The 20,483-nt window shown below is 42.8% G+C and overlaps 1 protein-coding gene across 1 annotated transcript in view; it reads right to left on the bottom strand.

The window, feature by feature from the left end:
- The window catches only part of LOC139695696 (scavenger receptor class B member 1-like), a 123,432-nt gene extending 104,286 nt beyond the window's left edge, over window positions 1-19,146 (bottom strand). The window contains exons 1-3 of the mRNA XM_071594473.1: window positions 18,647-19,146; window positions 10,557-10,648; window positions 8,995-9,155 (exon numbers count right to left, since the gene is read on the bottom strand). Coding sequence (XP_071450574.1) covers window positions 8,995-9,155; window positions 10,557-10,648; window positions 18,647-18,935 — 542 coding nt within the window. The 5' untranslated portion in view covers window positions 18,936-19,146. The remainder of the gene's footprint in view (window positions 1-8,994; window positions 9,156-10,556; window positions 10,649-18,646) is intronic.
- Between the last annotated feature and the right edge of the window lie 1,337 nt (window positions 19,147-20,483).

Here is a 20,483-nt window from a genome sequence, read left to right as displayed (position 1 = left end):
CCGTTTAGAGACTCAATACGACTCCAAAACGTAAGCACCGCAGTCAGTCCGCGGGACAATGCTGCATATGGACAACCGTAAGTCCCACACCAGATGCTTCCGCCAATAAATCCACTTCGGATTTCATGGTCGCTAAAGGCACCCAAAATCCTCTCGGATCCGTACCTGGAAGCATCGTTTGGTGCCGACATGGGCTACCAACCGCAGCATGGAGCAGTTCGTGCCTTGGACCGCCGCCCCCACTGCAGCCATGGCGTTAGGAATTAACCCCCCTGGCATACAGTAGGAGGTAAACCCTCTGGTTTTCTTACGTCCCTATCCGACCTCTCCCGCAATGGGGCCACCAACCGCCGGACTTTGGAAACTCCCTAGCAATAAGATTCCCCCCTCACTACTATTTCCTATTCCCAAGAGTGAAAGGACCGCACCTATAGTGCACCACCGTAAGGACACCACTATCTTTAAACCTGTTTTCCCGATAATTTTTAATGCAAACCATGCTTATAGCAATGCGCACTTCTGGGGGGATGGATGTAAGCATTTGTGGACTGATATTAATAAATGAAAAGAAAACCCACTGCAGGTTAGGGGGAGTGATTTGAAGGCTTGACAGTTGCGCTCAATAAGAAGAAATATGAAGTCGCTCCATAGGAACAGTGAGATTTTATTAAATGGAATGACGAGGGGATTAAAGAAAAATAGTTCGGCGCGGAGGATGGGTGAAGTTGTTAATTCAAGGACGACTGGAAAGATGGCCATGGAATAGAGAGAGAGAGGAAAAGAGGAGTTTGTGGATAGATCAGATGACCTGGAGATGTTAATTGAGCGGAGGGGGGAATGGGTAGATGGACAGGCTGGAGTCCAGCGGCTGCTGGCGGAACGAGTGGGCGGCGGTGAACGGGAAACACGAATTAAACGGGGTTGAGGAGGGCACTTCGATTGAGGCGTGTCCTGGAAATACCCGTTGCGTGAAGATCGAGTCTTTATCTGTTGCGTTAAATTACAATTCTCACTGGATTCGCGTTTGGTGGACGGATTAATCAATCCAAGATGGAGATGTCGAGAAAAACACGGATGTTCAGAATAATGCCTCAGGAATTACGGAGTCCTACCGTCGAGAAATCCCTAATATGTGCAAGATAGGCTTCTGCACATTATCGATGCCCTTCATTTGGAAGGTCACAGCAGCTAACACGTGCTATGTTACTATTTGTTTCTAAGTAAATAATAAGGTATTGTAGCAATCTAAAAGATGATGAAATTATTCAGTGAAACTAGAATTTATTTTACGATTGTTTTCTTCCGGTTCATACACTTTTGGTTCAGAAACTGAAAATGGAATTTTATTTTGCGTGGTGTGACCTATTTTGCTGATCTATCGCCTTTCATGTCGTCACCGTTTTCGGGCGACCCCTGGTTTCCCCCCCCCCTCTCGCTTTCGAAGCCTTTTTTGGGCGCATTGTGTTTCAGGGGCAGGATTTAATCCCTACTTCAAAACACTTTTCATCACATGCTTTCCCGGGAGAAAATTCCTTTTCCTAAAATCTAAATATTGAAAAAAAAAACGGTTGATATTCCAGAGCTCAGGTGCATGAAAATACGAAGAATTACGCTCCTGTGATGGACATTATATCCGTAAGATATTATTTTACACATGCCCGCGACACTTGCAGGATGATTTTAGAAGAATGATATCCATTATGCCTGTCAAGATTCTCGAAGGAAGAGCATGGGAGAATATAGAAAGGAAAAATAATGCCCTTGTTGACATGACAACCAGGTAAAGATAAAGCACGGAGAAGATCCGACGGATTCGTCAAAAAATGGTTACTAAACTCGATGGTTTTCAGGCTTCACTTTGTGGAAATCCATTCTAATAAATCAAAAGAGAGATGGTACTTTTTTTCCACACATTATTTTTAAGTCGACCGGTTTCGTCGCATAGGTGACATCATCAGGTGGTGACGACATAGACCGAGATCATAGGACGAGATCATAGACGACACCTGATGATGTCGCCTATGCGACGAAAACCGGTCAACTTAAATATAAAGTGTGGAAAAAAAGTACCATCTCTCTTTTGATTTATTAAAAATTGTTACGATAAGAGGAAGGAGTGTGAGAGAGGCCTTTTAAGGCAATTGGAGTCACTTGAGATGCGGAGAGAACGAGAGAGACTAACAGGCTTATAGAAGGGTTCAGAACGAACGAGTTTAACAATGGCACAAAAGGAATAATTATGGCCCCACTTTATTCCTATAGGATACACCAGAAAGATAAGATAAGGGCTATGGATTCCAGTACAGAAAGATACAATACTCGTTCTTTCCTCGGGCAGTCAAGAATCATAATAGTGAGAAACCAAAGTCACTGCAGAAATTGCGAAGACATTCGAATTACATCTATGAACAAAAATTAAAATAGTGTACAGACGTAAATGTATTATCGTTAGAGCATGTGCTTGTTAGTCAATAGCCCGGAAAAATTGCATATTTGTAAGTTATAAAGGTTTTTGCATGAATATATTCGGCTTGAAGGGTGTGAATTGGCATACCTTTGTTTGTTTAGCATGTGGTTGTATTTCTGTTTATCCTGACACCCCCCGCCACACGTACTTGCGGCGGGTTGCGGGGTATTGTGTAAATTTAAATGAAAACTCCTCAAACGTCACCGTAATACGTAGGAAATAGTGCTAATCCTATAATATTCAGAAAGTGCCTTAATGGACGCGTCTTTTCCGAAGATATGCAAGAAGAAGACATAGTTTAACCGGGCACCCTCTAGTAAGCCTGGAATGTTTTATTCTCACTAACTTGAGTGACCGTAAGTGCAAGGAGATCACCTCCGACAGATTTTGACTATTTAATTCTTCGCTATACTTCAAAACTCTTTTTAATTGGGCTAGTGCTAGGTGACCCCTAGAACCTTCACCTGTAAGGCCTGTCCCAAAAGTAGTAGCTTTACTTATTTTTCCCGGATAGATGGACGGCGGTTTCCCTGGCTGGGTTCGAGGGAGGGGAGTCTCAGGAAGGGCTGGACGCCCATGGAAGTTGACTCCCAGCTTTTTCGGCGAGCGAATCGTTCGTTCGCGGAACCTCTATAACGTGACTTCGTTACGCTCCGTCATGAACAAGTTATCGAAACATCGCTACACTATAACATTCTGCGTGAAACTGGGCAAAACCGAGAAAGAGACACATGCAGCATGATCAATGCAGCATATGGTGATATTACGCCAATTGGTGGATCGTTCGGGTGTTCTTGAGTGACACAAGTTGTTTCGGGAGGGCAGAGAAAGTGTCGAAGATGCCGAACATTGAGGACACCCTTCGACCTAAAAAAATGACGAAAATCTTGCAAGAGTGAGTGGCTTTGTTGAACAGGTATCTATTAGATTAAGTCTTAGTATAAGTTCGTGATGAACTTGACATCCTTACACAAGTGATGTGCATCGACTTTTTTACGAAAACACGAGCAGCATGAGAAAGGTGCGTGGGGGGGGGGGAGTGCTCTTCCGGTGAACCAAAGGAAACTCAGACGCGGATCAGCCAAGAGATTCTCGACCATGCCTCAGCCACCCTACAGCCCTGACGTTGCCCCGCCACACTTCTTCCTCTTCCTCCCGACCTCCTCAAATCCGTGCTGAAATGGCGTAACCACAGCTCGGTGGAAGTGTTACAACAGGGAGTGTGACGAGGGGGCTTAGCAGAATTCCGGGTGCCTCCTTCCAGAAGGCGCACGAGGCGTGGATAAACCCGCTGGAATCGCGGTGCGTGGTCGCACCCAAGGGTGTTACTTCGAAGACTCTTGATTAAATGTATCAGTTCTGGAAATTAATATTTTTTAATCGCCTCAGTTCTATTACTTTTGGGACATACATAGTATAAAACCTACTTCCAGTTGACGCGGACGCGGTTAAACGGCAACGGGAAACCACCTCAATTATCATTCCCAAGATTTAAATGATGGACAATACAGAGATTTTGAATCCTGGCAACCACGGGGCTCGACCCAATCGGCCGTGTGTCGTGTCCGGCAGCGGGGGAGGCAAGGCTTCCGCGGTCGTCATCCCACGAAACCCTTGCAAGGGAAAACCGGCAGCAGCAGGACAGAAGACGCAGGAGAAGAAGACCAAATTAGTTAAGATAGGAACGTGGAATGTTAGGACAATGATGAAAACAGAGAAACGAGAATGTTAAGCGAGAGATGGGAAGGGGAAATATCGATATTTTAGGTCAGTGCGAGGTGAGATGGAAGGATAGCGGGGATTACTGGAGTGATACGTATAGAATAATATACAGCGGTGGGGACGAGAGCCAACGAGGGGTTGCCATAGTATTAAATGAAGAGGTAGGGAGAAGCGTAGTCAACATAGAGCAGGTAACTGATAGAATACTACTAGTAGAGATAAAAGCAGAACCGACGAACATGGTTATTATTCAGGTATACATGCCACCGAGCAACCATAAGGAAGAAGAGGATGATAGGATATACGATCAGTTAGAGGACATAATCGCGTGTGTTCCTGCAGGGAAACATTTGATAGTGATGGGGGATTGGAATGCGACGGTAGGCGAAGGAAGAGATAGTAAGAATAATGAGCTCTACGGCCTCTCAATTAAATAAGATTGGGGAAAAATATTCCAATGGCCGTAAAAATTAGTTGCCAATCTCTCGTCAGACCAATTGTTGTATTGGTTTAACGGGAATCACGCCAGGGACCAACCACAACCTCTCGACCAGAATACCCTGTGTGGTGGACCTGATACCCGAAAAATCACGCAGCTTGGGTGGAGCTGCAGGTGCCTTGCCCGGGAATCGAACGCGGGACCCTCTGGTCAGCAGTCCAACGCTCTACGCCCTGGACTACCGCGACCCATATGTATATACATATGATCCATATGTATATACACAGATGTAGAATTTTAAACCATAAAATCAAAGAGAAAGGACACGCACATTTTGTTTTGACGTTTCGACGGCACGGCCGTTGTCATCAGAATGGCGTTCTCGGGGAAGAGCGGAGAGGACATGTCCGGGGGAGAGGTGGGGGAGGGAGAGGTAAGGGACCAATAGGAAATGAACAAGGGGAGATGTAGGCAGCCATATGATGCATTCAGTGGGCTTGGTTCAGCCCAGGCGGTTTAAATGATTGGGCCACCCAAATATGCGCCATCTCGCGGGTTCCCACCTCTATTATACTAGCAGATTTGGGAAGGGTTTCAATCACCGAAACGGAGAAGCATTCATCAAAAGATTGATTGTGGGGAGTAGTGTGAGTAGGGATGGGATAATTAAGGAAGGTGGGAGATTTGGAGGAATATCGGTGGTTATTCATGCGGAGGGAGAGGGCGGTCGTGCATTCGCCCACGTAGAAGGCAGGGCAGAAGTTACAGGAGAGGTGATATATAATATTTTTTGAGGTACAAGTGGCGACCGGTTGGGAGTTGGTACTGAGTGAGGGGGAGGGTCTTAGACAGCATTTGCAGCGTGGGCGGTTGCATGGGGCGTGTGGGAGAGACGGCGGTGCTCGCAGCTGGTTTTGTCGACTTGAAAATGTCTCGCAAGTTCGATGGGCGTTTAAACGAAACAGAGGGACAGTGTGGGAATAAAAGTGATGTGGACTGAAAGTTATTGATAATTGGGAAGAGGTCACGTATTAAATATTTGATTTTGTGTGTTCTAGGGAAGAAAGGGGTGATAAGATTAGGGCATTTTGGGAGGTTTGGTTTGGGGAGGGGACTGTATTGGGTTGACGGTTTGAGGATTTTACTGTTCAGTAGTTTTTCATGGTACCCAAATTTTCTGAGAGATTCGTGTAGCTGGCCCAAGTATTTCTGTTGGGAGCGGGTGTTGTTGCAGAGACGGAAGCCACGGATAGAGAGTGAGAATGGGATGGAGCGCTTTGTATGAGGTGGATGGCAGCTGTCGAAATGAAGACACTGTTGCTTATTGGTTGGTTTAATGTGGACTGAGGTGTGTGTGTGTGTGTATATATATATTAAAACACGGTAAATTGTTCGAGCTTTTGGCCATCTTCTTCAGAGGCCTTCTTCAAGTGAGACTCTATGAGGTGTGTGTGTGTGTGTATATATATATAGTATATATATATATATATATATATACACACACACACACATCTCATAGAGTCTCACTTGAAGAAGGCCTCTGAAGAAGATGGCCAAAAGCTCGAACAATTTACCGTGTGAGCGTCCTTTTAAATGTTGCTATTCTATTCTATTTGTTTTATACTATATATATAAACATATATATATATATATATATATATATATATATATATATATGTATTCCTCTCATATTCGGGAGTTATACATATTTCATTTTCACCATCATCCCCTTTCAGCGATATGGCAGTGGTCCTAATCAAGAGTACGTCATAAACAGGTTTCGTTCCCAAGAATTTCTCTCCTTGGGTATTTGGGACACAATCCCTTCTCTAGCCACCATTACGTCTTCCTGCATATTTTCTATCGGGCGCCCTTAAAGGTCATAGGTCACTGTCATATTTCCGTTAAGTCGCTAAAATAAAAATCGCGTATCATCCGTGTCGGGCATCTATGTAGCACCGTTTCGCCTCGTTTTAGCCGCCATTCTTGTGCATCCGGATTCGAGTCCCGACGGGAGAGTGGATGCTGTAACTCTGGGATTTGGATTCTTCTGTGTTTGGTACTCTTAAATCGACCGTCGATTACTTGAAAGACAATTGCTTTCCGCTCATTGCAACGCGGGCATTCGTAGCGATTAAATGACAAAAAATATTTGATTGTTTACACTATCGTCAGATAGAATGTTTAAATGTGTGTAATTATTATTAAACATTCGGCTTATTATTATTACGACATTATTGGTGAAATTTCGACAAATAATGACGCATTGGTTCGACATTTAGATACGCATGAGGAGGTGGGCTCCGTTTCAGTACAAAATGTCGTGAAATTTTCCTCTGTCCTTTGAATTTTTCGACAATATCAGCATTAATTCATCAGGTTATACTATAATTATTAGAAGGTGTATATTAATTGTCAAATGGTTTATCCATTTCAATCATTTTTACCGTATTATTTACACTTAATTTGGCTAAATAAAGTATAAAATTTTGTGCATTGCAAAAAAATTGAGACCAAGTCAAAAAATAGGCGCAATTTTTCGTCAGTTCATTTTTATCGTTCAGCTGTTTCAATTGTACAATTCCAGGGGAGAATAAAAATTTGAATCCGTTTAATCTTTATATTAATCAGGAATTTGTTATCTTCCTTTTTAGGTGAGAGAGTTGGGCATGATTTGCCAAGTGTTGGAATGCAATGGCATGTCACAAACTGCAGTTTTTAAGTGGCACAATCTGTTATAACATGGCTAAAGGGAGTGTGGAGGACGAGTCCAGCGCTGGACGGTCGTCGACGTATAGAGCCGACGACAACGTGCACGTGAAGTGTTGAATTCGAGCCGTCGTCGGTTGATAAGTGTGATCGCATTATCGCAGATATCGTATTATTGGCATTGACATAAGACAGTGACAGTGCAATCACCATTGAATCACTTTAAAATATGGCGATGCGAAAGATCTACTTCGCTAAACTCATCCTCTCGAAGGTCTTACGGACGGATGACCAAAACAGCAGAGTCAAGAGTGTCTGCTTGCGAAGACTTTCGGCAATGGCATCGCGGCGATTCCCCAACACCCTTACACCACCAGACTGCTATTTCCTATCCCTTATTAAAGTGAAATCCTTCCTCTAAGGATACCACCACCGTGTTTTGACCCTATAGGTGTCGCCAAAGAAGCTTGCACTCATAGTACCCTTAAGGACCTTCCGCCCACCAGGGAGCCTTCGAGAAAGGTCGCTCTGGCAACAGAAGTGTGTTTGAGGCTTGAGAAGGTATGTAGTTCGAAGAATATTGAGGCTATGTTGCAATATTTGAAAAAGAGTCTATTTATTCCGAAACTTTTCTCAATGCTTTTTATGCACACCTTGTAGAGTTAAAACTTTTCATAGTTAGATTCATTAATTACTTCAACGTGCCGCGAGACTTGACACTTATTTCCCCTAAGTCATTTCCTTCGTCATTTTCATTCACTTGTTTCTTCGTGGTGTCTAATAAGCCCACCCCTCACTTTCCCTTACTCAGTCAATGTTCTCTCTTCCGTGGCGACCTTCATCATACCACACGACCTTTCAATATTCTCTCCATCCATTCCTTCTGCCTGTTTCCGATTCCCCCAATGGCAACACCCTCTCCTCGCCCACCCCTTCTTAATACCTCGGTCGGCATTTGCCCTCCTAATCAGGACCGTTTATAAACTTCTCCTGGCTGCATTTGGTGAAATGATTTCACATCGAGGAGAAAATAGATACGTTAACACTTTGGATATTTTTAATTTAACACTCTTTCATTGGACTAGATTATTGAAGCAAAGAATGTAACGGCGAAATCATCGCGTTTAATGTCATCATTATGGATAATTAACACTTTACGGCGTCATTTGATGAAAGCAATTTTTCTTGTGTCTTCTTTTGTTTAATTTTAAGGACGGTTGAATTTGAATAATATTTTTAAATGAATTTTATTATGAGTAATCACTATTTTTGGATCGAACGCCCTGGATTCAAGAGTAAAGCATCTATGTCCATGTATCCATTCAGTTGGTATTCTATGATCGGTTTTAGAGACGATTATGAAGATCATCTCGAAGTAACCTTGCCCGGTCATGGAATTGACAAATATGGCCTTGGGTACTCGATTATTTTTTCGATACCGCATACGATTTCACTGTGGAAAGTTTAAGTGGCCATAGAAGTCCATTGAATTGGTTTTTTGCTTGGGTTTTTGATGGATATCACCCAATGACGAGCCCGGAACCTTCTTGCTAATATCCGAATCTGCTCAACCTTCCCCGATTCCATTACGAGGTCAATAAGGGCTTTAAACATGTGAATTCCTGGACTAACTTGCATTCGAAGTCTTATTCCTTACCTGTATACGTACGGCCCAACCTCCTGGACTCGCAGCTTCTCTTTCCCCGAGAGAAATTCGTCCTTGTTTGTCACGTTGAACAAGAACACCCTGAGATATAGATCCACCGGCGGCTTCCTCCAAATGCCAAAGCTCTCACCGCCTTCCCTCAGTGTCGCTTTCTGAAAACGAGAAAAATAAAAACATAAAAGAAGGAAAGGTCAATTTCATCTCGACATGAAATTATTTCCTTAAAATCGGTTGTTTTTGTATCCTAAAAATACGTTAAAAGTTATCGATAATCATTAATTTGTGACGCCATAAGATTTCCGCTTGATTTCGCAACGGAATATCATGAAGGGATGATTTTTGTTTTGTTTTGACACAAGTCGGGTTGAAATATCCTGGTCTGGTGGCGTTTCTTTTTGCAATTACTTCCGTTTTAAATCAATAGATGGTATATCTGATCTCTGCTTATTTGCGCAGGATTGACTTGCATAATAGTTTCGTAGCCACCCATGTTAACTTCCGGTATTAATTCCAAAATTAATGAATCTTCAAAGATGGACCTCTAATTTTTCTTTTAATTAAAAGTACCATCCACTTAGTTCTTATATTTAGGGGTAGTGTGAATCTGTTTGTTGATTACATTCATTAACCGTTCTGCACTTTTTCGACTAATTAGCATTATGTATTTTTTGGAGGACTGTTATGATGGTCAGCCTCGTATCCAGGAGTAGCTTCTTTGTTTTACCCCTTCCACAAAAAAACACCAAGTAGTGACTTTAGTAATTCAGCGCTTCGATATCAAATTATTTCTCGATATGAGTACACCGCCCACCACTGAATGCAACAGAACGCCCGTGAAGGACGCGAGGTTCGATCTTTAGGGCGCAAGACGAACAAAATGAATAAACTGGACCGCCGCGTACATCAGATTGATATTACTCCAAAGCATTGCCATGATAACATCCAGGAATTAAAAAATATCGCAGAGGCCAGTCAACAGGTTTGCGGTGAGATCGAGCGTTGCAGTCTACGGAGGGAAAACTGGTTTGCCTGACGGTCTCTAGTTCCCTTGCGAAAAAAAGTTCCGCTGTTGAACTGCCTGCAGTATTTACACCCTTAACCAGTCACCTTAGCGACGATCAGCCCAATTAATCGAGTAATCTAGTATGCTTGCACAAGAGTGGACCTTTCAGAAAGTTCATTCTCAAAAAACGTTTTGAGCACTCTCTTGCATTCTTATTCAATATTATTTATTATTTGATTGGCTTTGTAGATTACGTAAATCTGTTTTTATATCACTGTTGAATTAATTCACTTCTACAAACCATTTTCCACTCGATTTACGCGTATCAATGAGCAAAATACTAATGTTTGAATTAATTATTTAATAATACTGAAGTAAATTAGTCTCAATATCTTTATTTATGCGTCAAAAGCACATTTGGTAACAATTAACATTATTTATTTAACTCCGTTGTCAGTTAAACTGAGTTAGTTTGTATTTTTTAATGTCTCAGAAGTTTTTTATTTAACTTACTTCATGTCAAGTTTCACTTATTCATTTGTTAACTTACCATTCTAAAAATGATTTCGTATGGTTGCACGCCCCAAATGAGAGCCGAGAAGGCTAGGCTGATCACGCCGGCCAGCAGAAGGTAAATGTTAACTGAAAAGCAAGAAAATCAGGAAATTAGAATTTTTTAGGGACAAACAATTTAATTGCATGCTATTGATTTAGGATAGGATGAATTAATTCGAGTCTAAATGATATGTTTTTTATCCTCCGTATGAAGTTATTTTTGTGTGTGTCGCGAAATCTAATGATCGATCTTCGGCATGAAAGTCTCCGCGATTCGAATAAATTACTCGGCAAACCTTAGACATTTGTGAAGATGGAAGGCAGAAATGTTTGTCCTCATGGAGCATGGAGAGAGGATCCCTATCATTTCGAGGCATCAATCTACGGTCTTGAGATATCTTGTTGTAAATAATTTTGGTCGTAATTTGTATCGTAGACTATAATACTGAAGGTAGTTCAAGCTTTTCAAATTATTTTAAAATTATAACTGTATAGAATTAAAGCGAAAGGTATGATCCATGAAGAGCCGTTTTATGTCGATGTATATAGCGCAAGAACACATTTAGTTAATACAGCTTTGAAAGGCGTGTTGACTACGACGGAATGGATTTATTTTGATTGGCCGAGAGTATGAAAGCAACAGACATTGCTAACTCATCAAAGACAATACGACATTATAAATGGCAGGCGTACGCATTGATTACATGCAGTAGAGTAGAAGGTGCTTACTCAATGCAGATTGTACAATTTGTTTGTAACGAAGACTGTACACGGTGGGAATGAGAAGCCATAGCTTCTGAGTGCTTTCTGGTGAGAAATTGGATTAAAAATTTCATAAATCGAGAACAAATAGCATTTTGGTTATTTCCCACTATAATATATATATTCCACTCGCACTTAAAAATACTTATTTGAAAAAGACGGGTTCAGCACCTTCAGTGAATACATTGAAACATATATAAGTGGAAAATTACTTTAGTTTGATATGAATTTTCTTTCTAAATATTAAGTAACTTCACTGCATCTCAACGGCAACAGGAAAACCTAACTTTTTTTGTTACGTACTTCAGACGCATGAAACGGATAAAATATTTATTCCCCTTCATCATAATATCCTGTAATGTAACTAAATATCTCTTTTGCGAAAGCAAAAGCTGATTTCATGTTTGATAAGTTAATTTTAAACTCATTGAACAGTCATGGCGTTAAAATTTTAATGACGACCAGGATTGAGGAAAGTCTGACTCGAAATTATTGAAGGGTTGCTTCGTTTATTACAGGTTAACATTTAACGACAGTAAGGAAACCAATGACCGAGGCAGGGCATTGGAGGACTTAATAGCTTCCGAGGACCTGTATATAATAAACGAACCGGGGCAACCGTACACGTTTAGTTCGACAATAGGCTGCTCAAATATAGACCTAACCATCAGTAACTCGGCATTAATACGAGACGTGTACAGATGGGAGGTTCATGCCGAACTATCTATCAGCGATCACAGATTAGTCACATACCAGATTGGCACGACTACAGAAAATCAACGATGTCATCGAAGAAGATTTAATATCGGTGCAGCAAACTGGAGAAAATTTATGGAGATATTATCAAAGAACACCTGGTACAAATGTGAATTGTTGCCATGGGATCCAAGCAATAACAACATCGATGCTCGAGTTAGATCTCTTACGGAGGCGCTGCAAGGTTCCGCTCTGGCTTCGATCCCTCTGACCAGAACACGACGAAACGAAACAGTGTGGTGGAATGAGAAACTTCATAGGCTTAAGATAACTTGCAGAAACCTACGGAGAACTTACCAGAAAAGCATTAGCCACGAAGAACGTACCATCAACAAAAGAAGATACTATGAGGCAAAGGAGAACTATGAACAACAATTGCAAAAAAGCAAGGAAAAAAGCTGGGAGAAATTCTCGAGGTCAAATATTGAGGAAAACCCCTGGGGGTTAATATATAAAATCGCGAGGGAAAAATTTAAAACCCTACCAGCATACTCAGCTAAGACCAACGCCAGAGGGGAGCTTCTATTCCTGGACGAAACCATTTCCAGCATCATCAACACGCTAGTGCCGGATGACACAGCAGAAAATGAAACTGAAGAGCAAAAAGTAATTAGGCGTGAGGCTAACCTCCCTTGTCTGCAAAGTACGGAGATAGATATCACCGATGAGGAAGTTAGAACCGCGATTAAAGAGATGAAAGTGAAAAAGGCCCCAGGCTTTGATGGCATAAACGCTGCATTGATCAAAGCAGCAGAGCCGTTAATCCTCAACTATTTAACTAGATTGCTACAGGACTGTTGCAGAAACAAGTACTTCCCTGCGGCATGGAAAAAGGGTGTCCTATGCACCATCTTGAAATCTAAGGAAAAAGATCCCTCTGATGCTAAGGCATACAGACCCATAACACTACTACCCGAAATGGGGAAAATGTTCGAAAGAATCATCAAAATGAAAATTGAAGAAGCAGTTGGTGAGGAGGATCTACTCCACATAAGCCAATTTGGATTTCGAAGAGGCGGATCCACCGCAGCCGTGGCAATAAAACTTCTGCAAGAAATCAAAAATCGTAAATATAAGTACAAGGTGGCCTAATTCATAGATTACGAAGCAGCATTCGATTCATTGTGGTGGCCCCATTGCATAAACCAGCTCAAAAGGTATAAAGTCCCGGGACCAATAGTAGAACTTATTAAAAACTATTTCTTGAATAGAACCACCAAAATACAACTAAATAATCTGGAAGTTGAAAAGAACATTACAAAAGGGGCACCACAGGGATCCATACTCGGTCCTTTTCTTTGGAACATCTCCATGAACGATTTACTGAATCAGCCCCTTCCTGGAAACTGCAGATGGACAGCCTACGCTGATGACGTTGTGTTCACAATGCCTGCAAATTCCAGGAGAGAAATAGAAAAACTCGCAAAAGAATGTTGCCATATAGTGGAGTCATGGAGTACGAAAGTGAAATTAAAAATTTCTGTGAATAAGACTAAGTACGTCGTATTCTGGAAAAAATTGTCACGAAACCCAACTATAAAAATCCATGGTCAAAACATCAAAAGATCCTCCACATTCAGATACCTGGGGATTGAATTCGACGAGAGACTAACATTCCAAGAGCACGCAAATTACGCAGCAGGCAAGGTCAAGAAAATATTTAACTGCTTAAGAAGGCTGTGCAGAAACCGATTTGGCATCACCACTAATAGCTTAAGAACTATATACAACGGAGTCGCCATCCCAATATTGGCATACGGCAGTGAGATGTGGGGAGAGAGACTCAATTACAGCAGAATCCGGAGAAAACTGGAAGAGGCCCAAAGATCTTGCCTAATTGCAATATCCGGGAGCTACAATACGGTCTGTAATGAAGCTCTACAAATAATAACAGGGATACAGCCGATAACGTTCTCAATAGAGGAAAGAAGAATCAAGGTACGGTTGAAACAGATGGAAGAGGCTACTCTGGGAGATGTAGCTTTGTCTCCAACTGAGAAATGGAGCAGGAACAGGAATTTTATAAGAGCGTATTTCCTGGATATGTGGGAACGGGAATGGGAAACATTAGAAAAGGGTAAAACAACCAGACAATTTTTACCTAGCGTGAAGGAAAGAATGAAGATCAACTTTAAAACTTACAACGGTATTACGCAAATTTTAACGGGCCACGGGGAGTTTAGATCATACCTCAAGAAAATAGGGAAAAAAAAGGAGGGGACGTGTGAATGCATGATGGAGGAGGACACGGCAATACACAGAGTCCTTTATTGCCCAATTTATGCCGAGGAAAGACGCGAACTGGAAGCTATCCTTGGGTATTTGCACAACGTCCAACAAATTGGGCAATACCTACATGAGGAACCGATTAGGAAAATATTGGCAAGATTTATTAACAAAAGATAAAGTAAGAACGGGGAGAGTAACGGAAAGGAATGGCATGTAACTCATATTTTGTATTTTGTAAAATTTACGAAATTGTATTGGGGGTTTATACATAAGGCACCCAAAAAAAAAATTGAAACAATAAATGCCCGATCGTGCTCAAACGGGCCCAATTATTATTATTTTTATTATTATTATTAACGACATTTAAACAGTTGGGTAGAAAAAAATTATCGTTATTTTTTCCAAGTTAAATTAAACCTTGTGTCGCCGATTACGATTCAATTACTTCCTCAGTAAAAAAAGATGGCAGACGTGGCTCTCACCGGTGACTTCTTTTCGTCCGCGAATTCCGTATCTCCTTCATTTCCGTTTTCCTTATTTCGTCCTTGTCTCATTTTGTTCGTGGGACACGCGCGGTCCTCTCAACCGGCGAATCTTTAGCGATCTATAGCCAACCTACAAGGCTCTGATGATAATCCCAGTTTCCCTCATCTCGACCAAACCCCCTCCGGCTAAACATCTTTGTTATCTTACGAATGGGTTACAACTTGCTTTCACGGCCAGCGTCCGACTCCTTCGACGTCTCCAGCTTTCACTCTCCAATCTCTCCCGACCGGTTTGGACCCAAAACGGAAATAGCGCTCTCGAAGCCGAGTCGTATCGCCTCGGACGTGGATTTTCCTGAACTTCATTGCGTAACTAGTATTATGCTGGAGATGACGTTCCATTCATCGGGACTGGGGATTTTCATAAAAGACCAACATAGTAGCAGACGAAGGGGGTTGAAGCGCGCATTGAATATTCGGCGGCGGTGAGACAAGAGAGGAAAACGCCGGACTACCCTATTTGTTCCCCTTCGATCCATTGAGCCAGCAACGCAAGGGCACCACCCTATTGGCTCATCGTCCCAGAACCAGGACCTTGGAAGGGGAGGTGGCGAAACGATATCCCTGCTCAAACGACTCATGGAACGTGCAGGAAGTCATCGATGACATGTCCGACACCAAATATATGTATTTGACACTGGGATACTCTTGCGAAAGTATCCCTCGACTTACCGGGATATGGCGGAAGAATTTTTACTAAGATTCCTAGCAGTAAACTTGAGAATTAAAAAGCCATACTGTCGCATGAACCAACAATCGAATTTCTCGTTTGCGCATAGATGTAGTCGTATATTAATTATTTTGTTTTGGAATTAATACTTTTTTCCAATGTCAAACCTAATTTGGATGATAACTGAGTTTCATAACAAACGCCCTACGTTTTTTATTTCGTGAATGAGGCTATGCACGAAGAGAGTTTTTATTGTCTACCAAGACGGTGTTGAAATTAGGAACCCACGGCTTACTGCAAAGTAACCACCTTTGAAAGTTTTGAGTGATTAAAAAGTGAAAAGATACTGCTTTTTTGGGATCACTGATTTTAACTTTCCATTAAATTACTGGTGTATTTTCCCAAAGTAAAGAGGCGATGAAAGCACACACTTGCTTAGAAGAACTTGATTCATTTAGTTAACAGCACTCACATGGCTACGGCGAGAGTGTTTTGTCATTTCGAAACAATTTTTACGAGTGGAATGGAAACTCCTAAAAGCAATAAATGAATGGAAAAGCTCAGGTCATTACTAACGCTCAAGACTTGACCTTAAGTTGACTGTCATTATGAAAAACAGTAGAGCAGTAAAGTTTTTCAATAATATTCGTCATAAAAATCTGCGTTCGCTCTCTTCCTCGATCTTTGATTAAATTGAAAAATGCATCATTTTCTCGATCTCCACACTCGCTGGTTACATTCTTCGTTTAATTATAGTATTCCGCCTTACAAAGTCTCCATGCTATTAGCAATAGAATATGCGTAACAAATTTGCAATATATATATTGCAAGTACGAACGAATATCTTAGATTTACCGAGAGATTTTCAGTTAGTACACATTCGGAGTTTTTGACTCAATTTTTTTGAATGGCGTCGTGTCCCCTTCCCTGATCGGTATTTAAATTTAATACCAAAAGTGACTTATTCGGCCTAACGCCGTTATTTTCAAGTACACAAAAATATATCGGCACTAGTTTTTAATGGGAAACTCCCATGTATAGACTAAATACACTGATGGAATTGCCAAGGAAACTGTTCCGCTCACTCCTCCTTGCACGCAGTGACCCTGCAACCGTGAGACCCCAAGTATTATATCTTTAATGCTCTCCTCCGACAGATAAACCACCTTCCTTCCACATACTTTAATTTTCGCCAGCGCCATTACGAAGTCTTTTGGTGACCGCCATGACTTTCAATCGATTTAATTTGGCAGTGTCATACAGCGATTAATATCTATAATTATTAACTTCTTGCGCCAACTCAGTATTTAAAATAATTATCATTGCAGGAATGAAACCATTCTCATAAGTTATTCAAGTCACCCCATTCGTAGATTAAAACTCATTCGAATGTCAATGCAACAATTTCAAACTGTAAAAATCGTTCGAGTTAATCGGGATTTGAACCCGTATTCTTTTGAGCGCCTCAGCCAGTTAAGCCATCGTCGTGCCATCTTATTCTCCGAAATGCTTGGGAGCCATTTAAAGGACAAAGATGCTGTGATGAAATACCGTACCGTACATACAATGCCACACATGGGGTTCCTAGTCGTGCGAGTTACGCAGAGTCCACGAGGTTAAAGCCAACTTTCAAACACTAGGAGGTGTTCTACCATTTTTGACAAGTTATAAGAAATTGCGGGAGATGCCGCGAAAATAAATTTTAACGGAGTCATCTCGTTTTCACCATAAGTTTGGTCTATGGAAAAGAGCTTAGGAGCGTGGTTAATGAATTGATGCCACAGCAACCTGGTAATCAACAGAACAGTGCTTCGCTGTACAGGCCCATCTAAATTATGACAAAGGACGGCCAAGGATCACACACCTCTTTTTCTCTCAATTAAAGTGAACTAAATTAATATCTCTGGCCACAAGAATTCCCTCGAACCACAAGAAAACCACAGGAATTACGTCGGTCACACTTCACTAGATGCATTGACTATGCAAAAGATCTAAACTCTATCGAAAAAAACTTGGACTCCCTCAGAGTTGGACGAATGATTTCTCCAGAGTTTTCGTCTGAACAATCTTCTAAATTTCAAATACACACGCCTCCGTTTCCTTGAAACAATTCCAAACGAGTCCCCTCGGAAAGGATACATATTTTATTTTTCTCACCAAAAGCACTAATTCATTAATTTAAGATGGTTTATAATGCGTTCAATTGTCACTGGCCTCTCCAATGTCATCCAAATAGTAAAAAATAAATTTATGGATTATTTTTTCGATTTACACACATCTATACAATAAGTAGGTAGCAGGATATAGAGATAAATATTATCACACCAAAACCAAAGAAGGCGGCGGTGATTCCAAGTTATTTTATGTGCATTCTCAGGTCCATACTTTCCGCTTTAAAAGTGAAATTGAGAACAACTAATGCTTGAGGTGCGAGGGCAAACTAAGCCTTTCTCACGCACCTGCGAATCTGGTTTGGAAAAAAACTGCGCCTTTATAAATTAATCACCGACGTGGAATCAGAAAGGATTGGTACGATGATTAACTACACAGGTATTTCTTCCGGATGTCCTTCGCCTTGATAAGACTTCCACCCAAACGGACGTGGTCCAGCTGTACGAATTCTCAAGGGAAATGTGGACGGGGGGATTGAAAGATCATGATCACATCTACGGAACGAACGAAATAATGGTAAGGCACACTCATTGACGCACACTGAGAAACAACCTAATGACTAATCTCTCGCATCGATTTCCCGGACGCCCACTCGGTGGTCAATTGCAACCCCCAACCAACCACTCACCCACCCTCCCCCCCCTTCCCCCCACCACTACCCTACCCTACCCCACCGCCTTCAAACCATCCCCCACTCAGTCCCAGTATTTTTTCGGAATATGTGTCAAGGGGATCCACCACACTCCGTCCGTCCGTCCACCAAAGCGGTCGACGGCGAGAGCGGTTCCCTCCCGCGCGATCCGATCGGGAAGGGAGCTCTCTCTGCCCCCCCGACGCGCCCCATCCCCTGCCCCACGGTGGATCGATCGGAGTGTAGCAACAAGAATCACGCGGGCACCATCACTTTTGGAGCCGACACAACCCGCCTGGGCGACCCCCCCGCTCTCTCACCCCGTCGTCTCTTCCTTATGGCGTCCGCGATGACCGCCTCAAAGTCCCCTTTCTCCAGCTGTTCGCTCCTCCTCCTTCGGTCCGCCCTGCGCCTCTCCTGTTCGCGCTCGTCTTCCGGCACCCTAGACACCAAGGAAGCCCTCCGGATGGACAGGGAGGATCTCCTCCGTGGACCCGCGGGGGTCTGCTGAGGTTGTTGCTGTTGTCTTCGGGACGAGGCCCACCTCCAGACGGTCCCCAAGGGGTCCGCCGGTGAGGAGGAGGACCACGGCCATAGCGGGAGTCTCATCGGCAATCCTTTGGTCAATCCTCGTAGGGTTCACTCGCGTCGTCGCCCTTGGCGGCGTTTGTTTTGTGTTCGACCGGTTTCGTCGACGCGGTCTCTCCTAGTGCTGTCGTCGTTAGCGACTGCGGGACTGTAACAAACACCTTACCTCTCTTACCGCGAGAGAGAGAGATTTCCTCCGTCAGCAGTGAGTGCCTATCGAGTCCTGAGGAGACCTTGGTCGCGTCGCGTCCCTTATAGGCGCGGAGTGGAAGCGGGAGACCGGCGCAAGGTGGATTACGCCGTGGGGGAGGAGAGACGGAAGGGGTGGGTGCGGGGGAGAGTGGGGGAAGTAGTGGCGCGGGGAAGAGAAGAAGACTGAGGTGACCGTGGAGCCTCCGTGTCCAATCTCCCCAACCTCCAGCGACGACCACCACTCCAGCGATAGCCTTCTGAGCGAATTCTATTTCCCTTCCTTCCCCCACTCCACCCCCGGCCGCTCCTCATGCCCCGTCCAGGTGAACGGAAACGGTGGTCGGTCCCTTTGCTAGGGTCTGGAGGAATATGTATGGTGCGGTAGCGACCGATCACGACACCGTAATCAGCCTAGTTTAGTTCTGCATTACCTGTCTTCGTAATGGTGCTGGTCCATCGTATAAGTGGTTGTTGTTCATTTCTATTTCCTCGTTTTTGCTAAACCCGAGAATCTTTGTAGTGGGTGAAATCCACAATTGATTGGAAATAAGCTTTCCGTTAGTAATCACACGGATTTTTACGTCTTTTGTGAGTTTTTTTGCCAATGTTTTTTTCCTTTTTCCCTAACCTTTTGAGTACTCTTTCTCTCCCTTATCCCATACCTATCCCAACTGTTGCTTGCACCCCCTGCTTTTCGTGGATTACTTGGTATTTATGAAGATGCATTCAATAGTAACTCAATCTGTAGGTGCAATAGTCTCCTTGTGCGGCCAGGGATGTCAAGACGACCAGCAAATTTACCGGTTCGTCCCTTGTACACGACCAAATGCCCCGTAGTTAAGTTATGGACCGATTATTGTGAACAGTAGACTCTCAATTAACCTGTGATAGAGGAAATCAGGATAGCCCCATAAAAGATAAGGTTAGCTCAATTTGAAAAGCACGAAAATTATGCGAAAGTGCCCGGAGACAAAAGACCCTTGGTGAAGGTTCGTGACGGCCGTAGCAGATGGGAAATGTGTGATGAGACGTGCATGACATTTTGAAATCATTACTTATGAAGTCTAGACACCAAAATAAGGATCGGATAACATCAGAGTATTATCCGCCGAGAAATGGACTCGCGACCCCGAGATGGGAAGCCCGTGCTTTAGTCATCTATCCCCGAAACTACAAACTATTCCATCTATGTGTTCCTCGAGATCTGATTAGAAATCTGACAACACTGTCCTCGGCCTTTTCCTCTTCTAGTCTTATCCCACTCTCATTCATGTCTCATTTTATCTCTTCGCCGAGAGTTGATCTTCGTCATTGGCCGCCAGGACCGGAATCTGTAAAGTGTCGCCATCCGAACTGGAGCCGAGTGTTGAGGCTTCC

This window comes from Hetaerina americana, unplaced genomic scaffold, assembly GCF_022747635.1.
Source record: "Hetaerina americana unplaced genomic scaffold, ioHetAmer1.1.p SCAF_62, whole genome shotgun sequence".
NCBI lineage: Eukaryota > Metazoa > Arthropoda > Insecta > Odonata > Calopterygidae > Hetaerina > Hetaerina americana.
This window is presented reverse-complemented; position numbering and strand designations above follow the sequence as displayed.